The 16,512-nt window shown below is 36.5% G+C and overlaps 2 protein-coding genes and 1 non-coding gene across 3 annotated transcripts; 1 reads left to right on the top strand and 2 right to left on the bottom strand.

Annotated features, from left to right (window-relative positions):
* Positions 1-540: 540 nt before the first annotated feature.
* LOC137940359 (sodium/hydrogen exchanger 4) lies at positions 541-11,297 on the bottom strand. The gene is made up of 15 exons (XM_068785388.1): positions 11,268-11,297; positions 8,296-8,433; positions 7,715-7,833; positions 7,541-7,638; positions 7,215-7,274; positions 7,036-7,082; positions 6,756-6,950; positions 6,140-6,186; positions 5,974-6,040; positions 5,511-5,611; positions 4,173-4,274; positions 2,725-2,866; positions 2,586-2,648; positions 2,393-2,476; positions 541-899 (listed from the first exon to the last, which is right to left on the bottom strand). Exons 1-15 carry the CDS (start codon positions 11,295-11,297, stop codon positions 618-620), a joined length of 1,575 nt encoding a protein of 524 aa, XP_068641489.1. The 3' UTR covers positions 541-617.
* TRNAV-CAC (transfer RNA valine (anticodon CAC)) lies at positions 8,854-8,927 on the top strand. Its single transcript has one exon. It is a non-coding gene; the product is annotated as a tRNA-Val (tRNA).
* A 2,246-nt stretch (positions 11,298-13,543) lies between the features above and the next one.
* LOC137939711 (uncharacterized) lies at positions 13,544-13,921 on the bottom strand. Its single transcript, XM_068784866.1, has one exon. The coding sequence runs from the start codon at positions 13,919-13,921 to the stop codon at positions 13,544-13,546; it is 378 nt and encodes a 125-aa protein (XP_068640967.1).
* Positions 13,922-16,512: the final 2,591 nt, after the last annotated feature.

Here is a 16,512-nt window from a genome sequence, read left to right as displayed (position 1 = left end):
ATTCTGGAACAGGTCTGATGATCAAGTCGATCCTTCTCGACCAAAACGTAGCTGCACTGATCAGTGTCATTACCCACTGAAGAGTGAATTTGCCATGACAATAGAGAAAACGAATTTTAATTTTGATAATCCTGGTATTTCAGTCCAAGAGAACAATCTCATCAGTTGGCCATTATAACAGCCCTTGTAAAACTATTCCCTTCATCGTTACAGAAACTGATCGTTTACAAACACATAAACATTGACTGTCTTTTCGCTGTTACTTAAGATCAGCTGGTTACTAGTTTCTACAGCAGGCTTGCTCTTCTCTGTACTGGCAATGTAAATTTTTCTTAATCCAGGTATTTCAGTCCAAGAGCAACAAACTCATCAGTTGGGCATTACAACAACCCGTGTAACCATTCCCTTCAAAGTAACAGAAACTGATCATTTACAAACACATAAACATTGACAGTCTTTTCGCTGTTACTTACGATCAGCTGGTTACAAGTTTCTACAGCAGGCTTGCATTTCTCTGTACTGGCAATTCATATACTCTCAACAAACTAATCTCCCTAACTTCAAAATATTATCCATTGTCTCTCCCGAGCTCAAAAAACAAGCTCTCAATGTTGGTATCAGTTCCGCCCTTGTCTGCTGTTGGGTCCTCCAAAGACAGGCCTCATGTAATTATCATCAAATTTCCTCCAATAGAAGTGAATGGTTTTTGCTGGCCTCTTTAGCAGCATAGATATGCTGCTCTTTGCTCGCAGGATATTATCTGCTGCAGACTCATCTAAAGATAAAAAGGGTAGGGCGAGATCCTCTTTGGGGGAATTTGGATCCGTCTGGTTAAACTCGTCCTGTGCATGATGAGGAATCAGCATGCTTATGAGTGGCTTTGTTAGAAAACCAAAAACCTGTCAGATTGAAAAACTTATCATTAGTCCAATGTTACAAAAAATACAAATATTGCTAATATTTATTCTCATTATCAATATCAGATTTTTAGTCACCGAGTTCAAGGTAAGAGAAACCAAGACTTTTTGAATTATTATGCAACAAATAACCAACATCTGAATTCTTTTTCTTTTTGGAAGATAAGGAGAATATCCAAATTTGGAAGTCCCTCTCCTTTGAACATGCATCGTGTTAGATCCGAAAAACAAACCTAGACCATAAAGGGATTTTCTAGCACCAAATGAGATAATCCTGCCTGGACCCACATGGGGATTTGTACACACTGGGATTTTTAGCACCACCTGCCTAAATAGGGGCTTGCAGCTCAGAAACCATAGTAAAGCTTACTAACCTTTTTCTCCTCAACCACACACTACTTCTCTCATTCAAATTGAGACGAAGACAGCCTTTCCTTGCCAAAAGCATGACCACTTTGCAAGGGTCACTTGCTTACACTTTTATATGTCTCTCCGATGGGAAGATTTCACATTTCAACCACACAACAGATAAGCACACCAATCATAAGTGTCAGAGTGGTTCCGTCCACTCTGGTTAAGTGTTGTGTTTTCCGCATCTAACAAACCGGTCTTTTAGGTTGTATTGGCTAGGCTTCTGACTCAGAACTCTGACGTTAAGCGAGCTTGGGCGAGAGTTGAACTAGGATGGCTGACCACCTGGGAAGTCCTATTGGCTAGCGTTTGACATGATATCAAAGCTAGGCACCACATTCCGCGTTTGAATCCCGGAGTGCAACAGTCCCAAACCCGGGAACAGTGGGTGTCAGAGTGGTTCCGTCCACTCTGGTTAAGTGTTGTACTTTCCGCATCTAACAGACCGGTCTTTTGGGTTGTATTAGCTAGGCGTCTGACTCAGAACTCTGAAGTTAAGCGAGCTTGGGCCAGAGTAGTACTAGGATGGGTGTCCTGGGAAGTCTAGAGTTTAGGCGTTTGACAATAAGCACCTATATCTTCTAGTGAGCCTCCTTGGAGACGTCTTCATTTATTTGACAAGGCTAGTGACTTTGGTGTTTTCCCTGTACTTTCTGGATTGAGACTCCTCTTTAGGTAAACTCCGTTGCTGGTATGCTGGCTATGGAGCGTATGTCTCGCCAACACCTCCTCGGTGAAGCACAAGGACAACCTCTCCCACAATTCTCTGTTTCATTGTTCATACCCACATTTTTCAGATGTATCTCGCAGTTAATTCTCTGGTTGTGTTTCTTGCTTGATTTTCAAAAACCTAATCATCTACATATATATACATGATGAAACAGAAAATTTTCCCAAGGAGAAAATGTGAGTACATAATAATTATAGTCCAAAGGCCCCAAGAGTACTCATGCACTTGCAGTTGGAAAAGTATGTTAAAAAAAATTGCTTAAACCCATTACTTTCTAAACAAAAGTTTAAGTATCTTTGACTGAGAATTATATTTCAATAGATCAATGGCCTACCAGTGTGGTGAGAAGTACAACAATGACAGTGCTGGTAACCATGGTTGCATGGATTGGGTCCCAAGCGACACCAGAATCAGTGAACTGCAAAAGTAGAAGTGTAAAGACAACATAATGAAAATAAGACCACAGAATGACTTTTTCTGTTATTTTGCATTTGATCATTTTGTTGCAACAAACTCAAAATTTCTACCTGCTTGTAAGCAAGAGCAATAGAAACAGCTCCTCTCGTAAGACCTGCCCACCATATAATTATCTGTCCATCCAGAAGTATTAGACAAAAGGCATACATTAATTGCTTATTATTGCAGAAGGTACTATGAAACCATCACCTGGTGTTTGAAGGTTATCGGTTTTCTATCGCCAGTTGGATTCATATAATTGGACAAAAAAGAGAGTGGAAATATAAATGCTGCACGTCCAAGTAAAACCAGTACGATGATGCTGCCACAGATTCCTACTGACGTAGCCATGCTGCGTGAAAATTGTAGCTCAGTAAATTGTAGAAGAAAAAGGAGACTTAACTGTGACATATGTCAAGATGTCAAATAAAATTTTACTGAAAGTCACAAGCTTATCAATGGAATGAATCAAACCAATCCAATAGAACCCTTTCCTTTCGAGAAAGACAGCCCTTGGCAATAGCTATACTGAGCCCAATAAGACATATTAGCACACAGTAGTCCATTGTTGAATTTACATAACACTCGGTTGTCAATATTCATGAGCTTATCAATGGAATGAATCAAACTAATCCAATAGAACCCTTGCTCATGAATATTGACAATTAAGTGTTATGTAAATTCAACAATGGACTAATGAGTTAAGCTAGAGCACAAGCTTTTACAACATTATGGGGGTCAATGCTTACATAATGACAAGCTATTCCCCTTTACCATACTGCATTTCCATTTCATCATAGAGGGTCAAAAAATAAAAAGTCCAACTGATGAATACTACAGGTGTAGAGCCATAGAAGAAAATAAAGGATAAAAAAACTAAAAGGACTGTCATATCTAGATCATAAAGGCATTGGGTTATTTATTTATTTACTTAGGATCTGTTTGGAACCCATGAAAATGAGAATTTGATCATTATTATTCCCAAGAATAGTTAGTGAAAAGGAGAATTTGACCATTATTATTCCATGAATAGTTAGTGAGAAGGAGAATTTGATCATTATCTCATTTTCACTAACTATTTTTGGGAAAAATAATGGTCAAATTCTTATTTTCTTTTCTATTATCTTCTTTTCTAGGGGTTCCAAACAGACCCTTAATGTTAGAGCACCCTGGAGATATATCCGGAGCTTAGAAGTACAAAGTCAAAACTGGAACTGCTTTTGTATCTAATGAGACTCAGACTCTACTGCAGTTCCTTCTCTGAACAGTTAACAGGGTTCTCCTACAACACCCTTTGAAAAATCCATTCCTCTCACCTCTCAAAGACTGTATTGGCTGACTGTATTTTGCTTTGTTTTCTGTTTCTTGTTTGCTTTCCTATGTTAACTCTGTTTCACCCTCCGAGCCCCCTTGTCTTCTTAGCATCTTCAGTTGAATTTTTTTTCCTCAGCAACATTTCTTATTTTCATGATTCTGATAGTGTAGGTTTGACATGTTTAAAGGAGGACAATGTCTGCCAGTTATATCCATGAATTACCTTCTGGAACCATAGATTATTGTACTAAGCTTTATGACATGCTTCCTTCTATCCACAAACTTTGCAGCCTAAAGAAAAAAAAACAAACAGGATTTAGCATCCAATTAGAAGAATCTCTTACCTTGACTTTGTCATTTTCCATCTTTCAGTGTCCAGGGCATCCATCCCTACATACAGAAAGATGAAGGTTTCTGCAATGAATGATAATGATGCAAACGCATGCCTGAAAATTTGTTGTTACCGGAAAACTCATCAGCCATCTGTAAATTAGACAAGGAAGAGAACAGAGATAATGACAAGAATAACAAAAAAATAGATAATAAAACAATTGGGTTGCATCTCTCTCTCTACCGATCTATATATTTATCTAACTATATATATATATATATACACACATGTGTGCAAAAAATCCCACAAGTTTTTAAGGGTGAATTTCCCAGAATTGTTTTTTTAGGGAATCATATCCAGTTTGTACTATCAAAGGCATTTATTATTCATTGCAATAAAAGAGTATTTTTTACTCAAATTAAACCCAAGGGTGCACAAAGGTCAGTTTATATAGGGAACCAACCCAACTCAACCCAGGTGGGATCGGTCCCTCACTGGGCAAAGACAGGATGATGGGAGAAAAACTCATGAGAGTTTAAAGCAGGGACACGGTTTCTGGACACTGACCTTCCCTTACTCAATTTGATCCAGTAGGTCTTATTACAATGCTACCCTTTATTGATTTTGGAAAAACATCTGTCTATAGGAAAAAAGATGGACATTATAAACTTCAACAAGGGCAATTAGGAAAATAAAACCTTGGCAAAGTAATATTAAATGACAATAAGCCCTTTCCATATGATTTTTTTTTATGTATTTATATAGTATACATGTTTTTTATTTAGAAAGTTTTTATAAGGTTAGTATGGAATGAGTGATGGCCAAAACGATGATGCAGGGACAAGGTAGGGACAGAATTAAACCTAGGCTTTTGGAGGGGATGGTTTCGGGGTCGGGTTCCAGCTTTCAAAGCTCACCCCAAACCTGACGCGTGCACAAAAATTACACCAACATGTATGCTTATTCATAACAAATGCATGATCCAATTAGCACAAAAACAACAAGTCCACTGACAATCATGATGGATAGATATTTAGGTGACGTATGTTTGAATCGAGCAACCAAACCAAACTACTTGCACATAACTTTCCTACCAATACTCATCTTTCAAAAAAAAAAAAAAAGAATCTAGCCCTACTTTAAATTTATGACTCTGTATGAGTGCATAAAAACATAGGTATATGAGTATATATAGTTTCAATTACCATAAACATTAAGTACATGTTTTAAAAGGCAAGTTTGGTATTTTATTGTTCCGATTTTTCCTTCTTTAATGGAGCAATCCATAACCACATGGTTCCCTATCAACTACCATCTTCAAGCCTAAGGGCTTTGAAGTAAATACACTTGCCTGGTTGTGATTCTTGAGTTCTCACTTACATTATGCCATGCATAATGTGACATGACAATGCCACATAAGAACACTGTGAGTATACCACTTAGGTGTAACAGCTGCAAAAAATAAATACAGTGAGACGTGATGAAGCACATAGAATTGCTGTCTATACCTTATTTTAGATTATAAACAATTGAATTTTGATTATAAAAAAATAAATTATATGTGCTGTACACCTTCTTCAAAAGAGCCGACAACAAATTCATCTGATCTGTAGAGCTTGTCGCAAGCTAGATATGAAAGTTAATGGCCCTGATCAAGTAGATATTAATTGGACCATTTGATAGCCACAACTTGACCAAGTTGGCGTATCTCTGGACCAAAATGGTGAATGTTGAAGGTCCAATTTTAACTACATCACTTATCTTTCTGACAGTGCACAGAACAAATAAACAATTTAAAGAAGTTTACCACTCACCTCTGCCAACAAGTAGGACAAATATGCCATTAAAATCATTAAAGCAATTTCACGGTCTGTTGAATGCCTGTCATAAGTAGAGTTCATGAATGCGATTTTATGGAAAGCTTGCTTGCAGAAAAGATCAAATTAATGATGCAATGTAGATTGTACAAAGGTGTCTTACCTACCAAAGTATAGTGCTTTAATCACATATGCTGTCAAAAGTCCAGCCTGAGAGGAAGACAACAAAAAAAAAAAAAAAAAAAACAGAACATGGGCAAACAGATATCAGTTCCATTTCACTGTCAAAGTGAAGAGAGAAGGCTATAACCAGATAGCTGATAATTTGATCAAATGCATCCTTGTGAAACTGGAATAACCAAGAGACTGGTGAATTTCCACCACATAGAAGATTGAAATTTACTCTGTGGTTGAATATAAGGAAAGAGGCCCTGATGAACCGTCATAATAAGTGAACAAGTGTAAGCTTCGCTGCCCGACTGTATGGAGTACTGAACACACCGAGGGACAGGCCCTGAAGCGAAGGACGGGAACGAGCGGAATCTATGTGTTCCAATTTCTGGCCTTGCATCAACCATCCAATGGATCCTAGACTAAACAGCTACTGCTTGAAAGAACTATGTCCAGGGGACCACCGCCCGCCGAAAGAACACACAACAAATTACAAACATATGATGTACAAATGGAGTAACTTTTTATTACACGTTTAACTTTGTTGTAAGAGTTTCTGGGAGTGAAGAAAAATAGAATAACAGTTCTAAAAACAATATTAGACTTACAGTCACTCCAAGGAAAGTGCTTGTTGAAAATAGATACAGAAAATCTCCAAACAGTCGCAGTGCTCTCCAACCATCAACTCCTGAAAATCCCAGCTTCTGAATTGCATTAAAGAGAACCACAGATGTTGCATCATTTACGACCCCTTCCCCAAAAACCAAGCTGTAGAGTAAAGGAGTTTCATCTTGGTTCAAGACCTCCAAGTAAAAAGAAAGACATCAATATCAAATACAATTAAGAGAAAAAAAAAGACTAGAAAAAAGCAAATAATGTATAGTCAACCTGTAGTGTACAGACAGTATCAGTTGATGAAAAGATTGAACCAAGTGCTGGAATAAGAAAGAAGTAATAAGTTCATAAATTTACACCAAAAGTGCATACTAATAAACTATACATCATCAAACAAAGAACATAAAGATCAATAACCCTCACAGAATAGGTATTAAGGATAAGAAGCAAACCTAGATAGTCTCCGAGCCTAAGTCCTGAAAATCCAATCTTGGGGAACACCCACCAGCTGCCTAAATGAGTAAATTATATCAGAATTTTTTTCAACAAATGAACCACAGAAATGAATAAATAGAAAATAGTACAGTTTAATACTAAAATTGGAAATAAAAATTAAAAAGGAACTTCAGCTACTGCTTCTAACAATAGTTGACTACATGTGATTTTACTCGATATAAAAGTGAAATTATTTACTATTTTAGAGAGGTCCTGATAAATCTCAAACATCTCAGTGAACCCCAGATGAGGAAGAAAATGGCAAAATATTTTAAAATAATACCTGCTGAAATTATAGCCGAGGATATAAAGACCCCCACAACACCAAACAACATTATTGATAGAAAGTTACGGAAAAACTGCTTCTTTTTCACCTGAAACCTGGAAGAGTTGAATGGAACATTATTGATCCCAAATCTTGCAAAAAGAAGTTGTCATTCAGATTAGACTTACTGACCCAGCATTGAATATTATAGGAGGAAGAAGATAGATGAAGAATAGTTCTTCATTGAATCTGAGGATGTGAGAGCTTCTTCCTTTGCTCCAAAACAGTATTAAAGTTCCCGCAGCACAACCCTACATTTGAAGAGCTTCAGAACATTGCACAATTTCTTTTGCTTTCAAATGAAAACAATTTCAACAAATTCAAGCATCTATTCACCACTACATGTGATGGATAGACATTAACTAATTGCTCGATCCTATCTCTTCTTAGTGAAAAAATCAAAGCATGAAACAGAGTGTAGAAGACCATCAGAGTTAATGATTCACAATCTTGGACAGAGAGTTGGACTTGACTGGGGCTGCCAGTCACCTGGCTATAAAATATGTCAAGCAGTAGAAAGGCAAAAATTAATGACCCCATGCTCTTTCCACTAGCTCTCATCTTTGCGCAATCAAGCTTAAAACCACACACTCTTTTGAGACGTAGCTTCACAAGCTGCTAATCGTGATTTGCCACTCTCATGTACTCGACACAGTTTAGACCCGTTTTACAAAAAGCTACATTAACAAACAAAGAAAGCAGAAAGAACTTACAATCAAAATGGCAACAATGGAATCGTTCACCCATCGGCTCTCCTTCAGCAAGTGGCCAGCAATTATACAGAGAAAGAGGACCGTAACAAACAAGGATATCGAAACAACTTTGCCGTGGTTGGCATCATTTGAGATAGCCTTCCAATAAAAATTCCACGCCATTGAAAAAACTCTACCAAGAACTGCATTCCCTGCAATTCCTATGAAAGATCTCCCTCAAAACTAGAAAGCGGTTCAGAACAAAGCGGGCACTGGCTTGTTGGAACGAGCAAAGAACAACGTGGCACGTAAATGAAATAGCGTCTGAACAGACAGCAACGTGGCGAAGGGATGATTTGCAGGAGGATATTCAGTGGGAGTGACGTGTGGTTGCTTACATGCAACGTTATTAAAATAGAATGACCATAAAATCAACCTTTGTTTGGGTCCAATCTGGTTTAGATTAGATTGAACTAGGTTCAATTAGCTTACGTTTAATAAATATGAATCAATCTTCAGTTGTTCATCTAGTTTTTGTAATGTAAATTGCTACAACTTTAGGTTTGCCATTGGATATCTGTCTGGGTGGTGTAGTTGGTTATCACGCTAGTCTCACACACTAGAGGTCCCCGGTTCGAACCCGGGCTCAGACATGAAAATTATTTTTTGCATTTTTTCTTTGTGGACATTCCATGATTCCAAACAGTTAAATTTAAACAAATTTGAAGCTCCAATTTCCTTCATGAAATTTCAACTAGAATATGTAGAAAACATCCATTCAAACTGATTTCTTCCATATCATCCTAAATATTTTCAGGAAGAAGCTTATTGTTAATCCATATCTTCTTCCTACAAACAAACCTCTCTGTCTACTTTCATTCCCAGTAGCATCAAACGGAACCCTTTCTGCTCCCTCCTCCCACACAGCTGCATTTGCAGTCACTCATGCATTTCTTGCAATAAGAGAGCCGGGGCTTTCCTTTGTGTGAATCACAGGTGCTCACGCATTTGCTTTTCGATACTCCTTCCCAGAGACACCCTGCAAGGCAACGCAGAACGGGCTGACATTCAGGACAATTACAGTCGAATTGTTTAAGAATGCATTCCTTACATCCCTTCTGCTCTGTAGAACACCCTTGAGAAGGTACCAAGAAGATGAACAACCACACGATCAATGATAAAGTCACAGTGATTCGCCGCAGATTCTCCATTCTCCTCCCCTTCTTCTTCTTCTTCTTCTTCTTCTTCTTCTTCTTCTTCTTCTTCTTCTTCTTCTCTGTTATATAGAGTTCCGAAGGTTTTCCCACAGGAAAGCTAGCATGAGCAAGTGTAGGGTGTGGATGGAAGATGAACAGACTCTCTTGCCGTCCATTAATCTCTGGCTTCTTCATTCAATGCAAACTCACTATTTTCTTAAAATGCGTGTTATCTCATCTTCGGTGAGCGTGGCATTCAAACTCCTTTACTGCCATTTCTACACTATTCAAAACAAAATACTTGTTCTGATACCAGTCTCTGAAAGTTGCTGTTCATAATTAATGAATTCAAATCTGATGACTGGACGAATGAACTGAACGATTAAATAGCCAGAAAAAAAGACTATAAAAATCGGTTTCATTAATGTCTCTATTATATGAATAAATATGTTTTATATAAACCTGGGTCAACTGGGTAGGGACATTTTATTTTTCTAGGGGAAAGGTGTTGCTTCACTCTCTGCCATTGTGTAGAACTTCTGTATGGTAGAGGGGAGGATGGGGAAGGGACATAAAGAGTTGGAGTTCCCTTAGTCATTACTGTTATAACAAAGGGGAGGATGGGGAAGGGACATAAAGAGTTGGAGTTCCCTTAGTCATTACTGTTATAACAAAGACACTAATCCGAGCATATAAATCACGAGAATATCAACTACGAAGTATATAATCAAGGAGAGAAAACAGAAATAGGTGTGGAAACAGTAAATCAACCCAAACAGCACAAAAGGCAACAATCTTACAGTTCGGCGACAGCCTACTCTATGGGAGGAAACGAGAATCCACTAATCGGAAAGGGGTGAAGCTTTGCGGCTTCTAGCATACAAAATCGAAACCGATTTCTCCCTCGACGAACCCCTCTTTCTCTGTGCAAAGAATCCCCTGAAAACCTCTTCGTCTCGACTTCTCCTCCTCAAAAAATCCCCAAATCAGAGCTCCCGATTTTAACTTCTTAATCGGGTCCCGACGTGGATCCAAACCGGGTAATCAGATTCAAGACACCCGATTAACAAATCTCCACCTTGGCTTGAATTCGATTACTCCTCTCTGAAAGACTGAACCTGTCTATCGCCTTATCCACCTTGCCCCTTAGGGCATCCTCCTTAGGTACTGTGAACACCAAACGAAAGTCCAAATCGTGCTTGAACTTGAGTGTTGAACCTGAAAGTCTGAATTGAGCAGCATCACGGTAGTTAGAGGGCTCTAAAAACTGAACGGTCTCTGCCACAGGTAATGCGTAAGCGACCATGTCGGCGTAGTCGTACTCATCACCCTCAAACTCCACCTGCTCACTGATATGCCCTAACCGAATATTCCACAGATGAGTCGTGTCAAAAAACTGAATCTAAAGATAAGGAACCTACTGCAGTACCTATGACTGTACTACCTTGAAGCACAAAAAAGGTTACCAACCTTTTTCACTTTCGTCACAACCAGTGTACCCATACAGATCTCCAAAAAAGTCCACCTTCAGTTGTATATTTGCAGCCAAGGGAAACAAGAGAACCTAGAGAAAAAAACAAAATTGGTACAGGCCAAACTTCTTTAAAAAATCCTCACTATACCACCATACATTTTGATCTGAACTATTCCAATCCCAAACAGATTTACAGAGCAAAAAATCCCCATCAAAATTGTACCACCATCTACTGACTGATCTGTCGCAGAAAAATCCTTGACGCGACACATGTGGTAGGAGCGGCCCGAATCAAGTATCCACTCATCCTGTAAGTGTGCAACACTCAACTGTGAGAACATATTTTGAACCATCAGAATGATCTTCAGCAACCCCAGCAACCTCTTCCTTTTCTTCTCTTTTCTCCTTCTCTTTGAGTTTTGGACAATCTTTTGCAAAATGACCTGGTTGATGACAATAATAGCACTTGCCCCATTTCCCCTTTGACTTCGGCCTAGAACGACCACTGCCTCCAGAATCCTTCTCCTTCGTTTGCCCTCGAACAAATAGACCATCTGCTTGCTCTTTGTTCCCACTGGTAGATACCTTCTTCCTCAACTCGTTAGAGTATAAAGATGCCTTGACATCCTCCATAGAGATGGTAGCGTGCCCATGGAGCATAGTCGTAACGAAGTGCTCATAGGATGGGGGTAAAGAGCACAACACAATCAGTGTCTGATCCTCATTTTCAATGGTAACATCTACATTTCTCAAATCCATAACAATCTTATTGAACTCATTAAGATGTTCTTTGATAGATGTACCTTCCTTCATCCGAAGAGTGTAAAGGCGTTGCTTCAAATAAAGCCTGTTCGTGAGAGATTTAGTCATATAAATACTCTCCAACTTCAGCCATAAACCAGTTGTTGTTATCTCATCTGCAACTTCCAGCAATACCTCATCGGCCAAACACTACTGAATGGAACTGAGAGCTTTGATGTCAAGATCATCCTTGGCTTCTTCTAACATTGTAGTTGGAAACTTATCATTTCCATTCAATGCTCTGTGGAATCCTTGTTGTACCAATAAGGCACACATCTTCACGCGTCACAAACTGAAATTCATCTGCCCATCAAATTTCTCTAATGTATACTTCGCAGTCATAATTACCAAAATACCCTTGGTCACAATAAATGCTCAGATGCTTAAATCTTCTCTCTGAACTCTCTGATAAACAAAATCTCTCTTTCGTCACTTCCAAAATCCAACACCGAATAGTGCCCCAAAAAAAAAAAAAAATTCTTCCCCCTCGGCAGTGACAGACACCACCAACCAGTGCAAAAAAAAAAAAAAATTATTCCCCCTCAGCACTGACAGAAACCACGAAAAGTGCCTCCACAAAAAAAATTCTTCTCCTTTTGGCACTTCCAAAAAAACAACAAACGGAAGCTCGAGACAAAGAGCTCTCTTCCCGTCAGCGGAAAATAGAGAGAGACAAACGAAAATCCGGCGCCATCGCCAGAAAACCTCGCTCTGATACCACTTGTTGTAACGAAGACACTAATCTGAGCATATAAATCACGAGAATATCAACTACGAAGCATATAATCAAGGAGAGAAAATAGAAATAGTAAATCAACCCAAACAACATAAAAGGCAACAATCTTACGTGGTTAGGTAACAGCCACTCCACGGGAGGAAACGGGAATCCACTAATTGGAAAGGGATGAAGCTTTGCAACTTCTAGCATACAAAATCGAAAACGATTTCTCCCTCTACGAACCCCTCTTTCTCTATGCAGAGAATCCCCCGAAAACCTCTTCGTCTCGACCTCTCCTCCTCAAAATATCCCCAAATCTGAGCTCCCGATTTTAACTTCTTAATCGGGTCCCGAACTGGGTAATCAAGTCGGTCGGGTAATCGGATTCAAGACACCCGATTAACAATTACAAAAAATTACACCCTTTGGTCTTTGATATACTACTTGGGAAAAAATTCCCTTGTGTGATAAGTGACCTGATTGCTCAATTGGGTCAGTCAACTAGGTAAGACTGGTTTTGTTAGGTCCTAGAAGGCATAAACCTAGAGAAGGTGAACAGAATTTGTGTGTACTAATGCCTTATTAAATTCTAATTTTGGTGAGAACCGGTATTTGTAAATTGACGTGAATGATTTATAGTAGTGCACAACCTCAATCACAACCAAAACTGAGGTTGCTAATCCATTCTTAATTTGTTCTACTTTAAAGCTGAATCTATTATGTCAAAATGCCAAATTATATCAAAGACCTTCGATGGGATTTGCAATAGTTTAATGGCTACATAGCTGATTAGATCAATGCCCTCATAGTGACTTACAACAGCACACCTACCACAATTCTTGACCCACAAAAGGATTTTTATCAATTAAACAAGGCCACACAAGCTTAGACCCACAAAAGGCTTTTCATCAGTGAACTATAGGTAGAAAGGCTTTATAAACAATGAAAGTTAAATTTTTTATTTTGCCTACACAAAGTTTATCTTTATGCAGCATGTCTTACCAAATATAATTAAACTTAAAAATAGATTATAATACTGAATCGTCTTAACAGATTCATGATATTTTGAGACGAGGAAGTTCACAATGCAAAGCCCTTGGAGGACTCGCACTCGACAGCTTTCCTCAGCAAGCTGTTCTCTTCCAAGACCACTTGCACCGGCAGAGATCCCAACCCATTGGCCATGGCCAGCATCATTTTCTTCGTCTCTGCTCTAAATCCCTCCAAATCAACCACACCCATTTCTTCCTCATCAACGAAGCTCACTGTCCCAACCACATCACAGTCTACCCCCACAGCTCCCAGACACTGCAGCTCCTTCATCATCTCCGAATAAGAAAGGAGGCCATCTTTGTTCTTGTCCAGTCGATTGAAAAGGTCGTCAACAGTCTGATGAAACAGCCGCTCGTTGTCCACAAATTTTCGAATGGTGGATCCATCCAAGATCTCAACACTCATCTTCTGTTCTTCTTTTTGTTTTTATAGATTTATAGTACCAGTGCGGCGGAAGCCGGAAGAGAAGATTGAAGACGACGAGGACGACAAAGACGAAGAAGAAGGAGAAGGAAATGTAAGCTATTTGCTTCTGGGTAGGGTAGTGAAAGACGCTGTTTATGCTTATATAAGCTCATGCAATGAAGAAGAAGGTTGTAGCAGATCGGTTGGCAGGCATTAATGGTGTCATTGCTGAAGGCCAACTGTTTCAACCAAACTGATACATGATTGCAGCTTCAACTACCAAGCTTAATCAGTTTGGTGAAGGTTGAAGCTTTTGCTGTCATCAACAAAAGAAGGGCTCAGATCTGCATGGAACCTCAACATTGGGGTGGTTGAGCCTCTCTCCCTTAGTTACTGCCCTCATCTGTCTCCTTGAGACCAGATCTGACAACAAAAATCTTTCCTCAGCATGGTCACATAGTGAAATGTGTTCAGGTGTAAAAAAACATTATAATTTCACATCTTCATGGGTGAAATGGAATTTTTACTTAAAATTTTAAAACTAAGTAATTTATTTGTTTTTTAGATTGCTTTGTTAAAGTTAATAATTTAATAATTTTGATATAAAATAAAATTTTATTTATTATTAATTTATAATTATAAATATTACATAACTCTTAATAATTCAATATTTTTTAAATTTTAATACATATAATTACTTACATTTGTGTGTGGGGGTGAATATGAAAGTGTAAAAATGAATATACAAATAAAATAAAAAATAAGTAATTCTCGAAACACTACTTATCAAATTAAAATGTTTAATATTAATTAATTAATTAATCAATATGTCTACATAATTTAAAATTCAATGTCAAAAAAATATTTATTTTTAATCATTAGTGACTATATTCATTAATAATGTAAAGTTACTTAACATTACAAGTTAAATTTTAATAAAAATGTTGTGGTTGACACTTTTACTCTCTTGAAACACTATTTAACATACATTCTACATAAGTTAATAACAAAAAATAATTATTAGTAAGATTATTAAAAATTAATAATTATTATTACATGAAATAATTTAATTCAATTTATTAATATTTGATAAAAGTATTACTATTATGCAATTTTTAACGGTGAACGCTAAAATAGTATTTAATTAATTTAAATTAAGCTTAAAAAGAATTACTAAAATTATTAATAATAATTTCAATGAAAAGGTAAATTAAATTAAATTATTAATAATTTGATAAAAATTTTGATTATTATCAAATGCCTCATAGTGAAACCTAAAATAGTAATATTTAAATTAATATTATGAATAATTATATTTGAATAAATTGAATTAAAATTATGTAAATTTAAACTAATTTGATTTAGAATTAAAAGTTAAAAACATTATTTAACATAAAAAGTTAAAGTTTTCATAATTAATTTAAATTAATATTTAAAATTATATTAGAATGACTAATTACTATATATATATTAATTAAAAATTTAATGTTAAGTTTGATTTTACTTTTAATTTTAATAAAATTTAACACAAAAAAATTAAATAACTAATTCTCGGGATTATTATTTATTGAAATAAAAAAATTCTAGCAATTATTTAATTTTTAAATTTTTAAAAAAAAATTAATGTAAAATTAATGTTTAATTTTAATAATCAGTGACTATATTCATTAACAATTTTAAGTAATAAAAAAATTATAAAAATGTTGTGTTGTGGTTTACCCATTTAATCTTTCAAAACACTATTTAACATTACATTCTAAATTAATTATATGAATTAAATAATAATAATTAGTTTATATCATAAAAGTATTAATTAAATAATAAGTATTGAAATTATAGTAGTTAATTTCTATAAATAATAAGTATTGAAATTATAGTAGTTAATTTCTATCTTAAAATAATTTAATCTAAATTACTAGTAATTTTATAAAAGATTATTAGCATCCAATGTTTATTATTGAACACCAAAATAAAAATTAAGTATCTTATTTGGTTAATTGATATGAAGTATTTGTTTAATTATTTTATTTTTAAATTTACTTTGTTTGAAATTCAATTTCTAATTTATTTATTTATAATTATTAAATTACGTTGTTTTTAATGTGTGAATTCATTGTGTCTATTTAATTGTACTATAGTGGGACTGACATGGAATGTGTCCATGTGGCAAGGAATTTTGATAGGACTGTCACATAGGCTATTTTTTTTTATGTGTATTTGTGGTTGATCCATGACTTTTGTTTTTGGGGTTGGATGTATTTTCATCGGAGCTCTCTTCACTAGTGTCATTTTTAGCACTAGTCTTAGCCTTAAGAGCAAGAGTTTTCCTTTTGGTTTACTTATCCTATTTCTCTTGGGGTTCTACCTCAAATGCTAGGAGACTCACTAGAAGCTCTTTTGTGGTGGTTTTCCTCATTTCCCATGACTTTGCCTTGAGAAGCTTGTCACTTTGTTTATAGAAGGAGATTTATCTCTCCTAGAATGTTCAATCTCGTGATGATATGAGTGAACCTAGTATTCATCTTTGCTATTGATTCACCTGATTTCATTCTAAATTCATCGTCTTGGGCAATCAACAAACTATTTCTAGA

The sequence above is a fragment of the Aristolochia californica genome, unplaced genomic scaffold, assembly GCF_029961685.1.
Source record: "Aristolochia californica isolate CCGP_79_NKW_82.1479 unplaced genomic scaffold, dmAriCali1.0.hap1 SCAF_10, whole genome shotgun sequence".
In the NCBI taxonomy this organism is placed as follows: domain Eukaryota; kingdom Viridiplantae; phylum Streptophyta; class Magnoliopsida; order Piperales; family Aristolochiaceae; genus Aristolochia; species Aristolochia californica.
The sequence above is the reverse complement of the archived record's forward strand: the minus strand, read 5'-3'. Positions and strand labels throughout refer to the sequence as shown.

Coding starts and splice junctions, on each gene's coding strand:
- LOC137940359 (XM_068785388.1), bottom strand. CDS start 11,297: ATGGTTCAAAATATGTTCTCACAGTTGAGT. Junction 6,187..6,755: donor GCACTTTCCTTGGAGTGACT/GTAAGTCTAATA, acceptor TCTTCCTCTCAG/GCTGGACTTTTGACAGCATA. Junction 2,867..4,172: donor TGGAAAATGACAAAGTCAAG/GTAAGAGATTCT, acceptor ATTTTCACGCAG/CATGGCTACGTCAGTAGGAA.
- LOC137939711 (XM_068784866.1), bottom strand. CDS start 13,921: ATGAGTGTTGAGATCTTGGATGGATCCACCATTCGAAAATTTGTGGAC.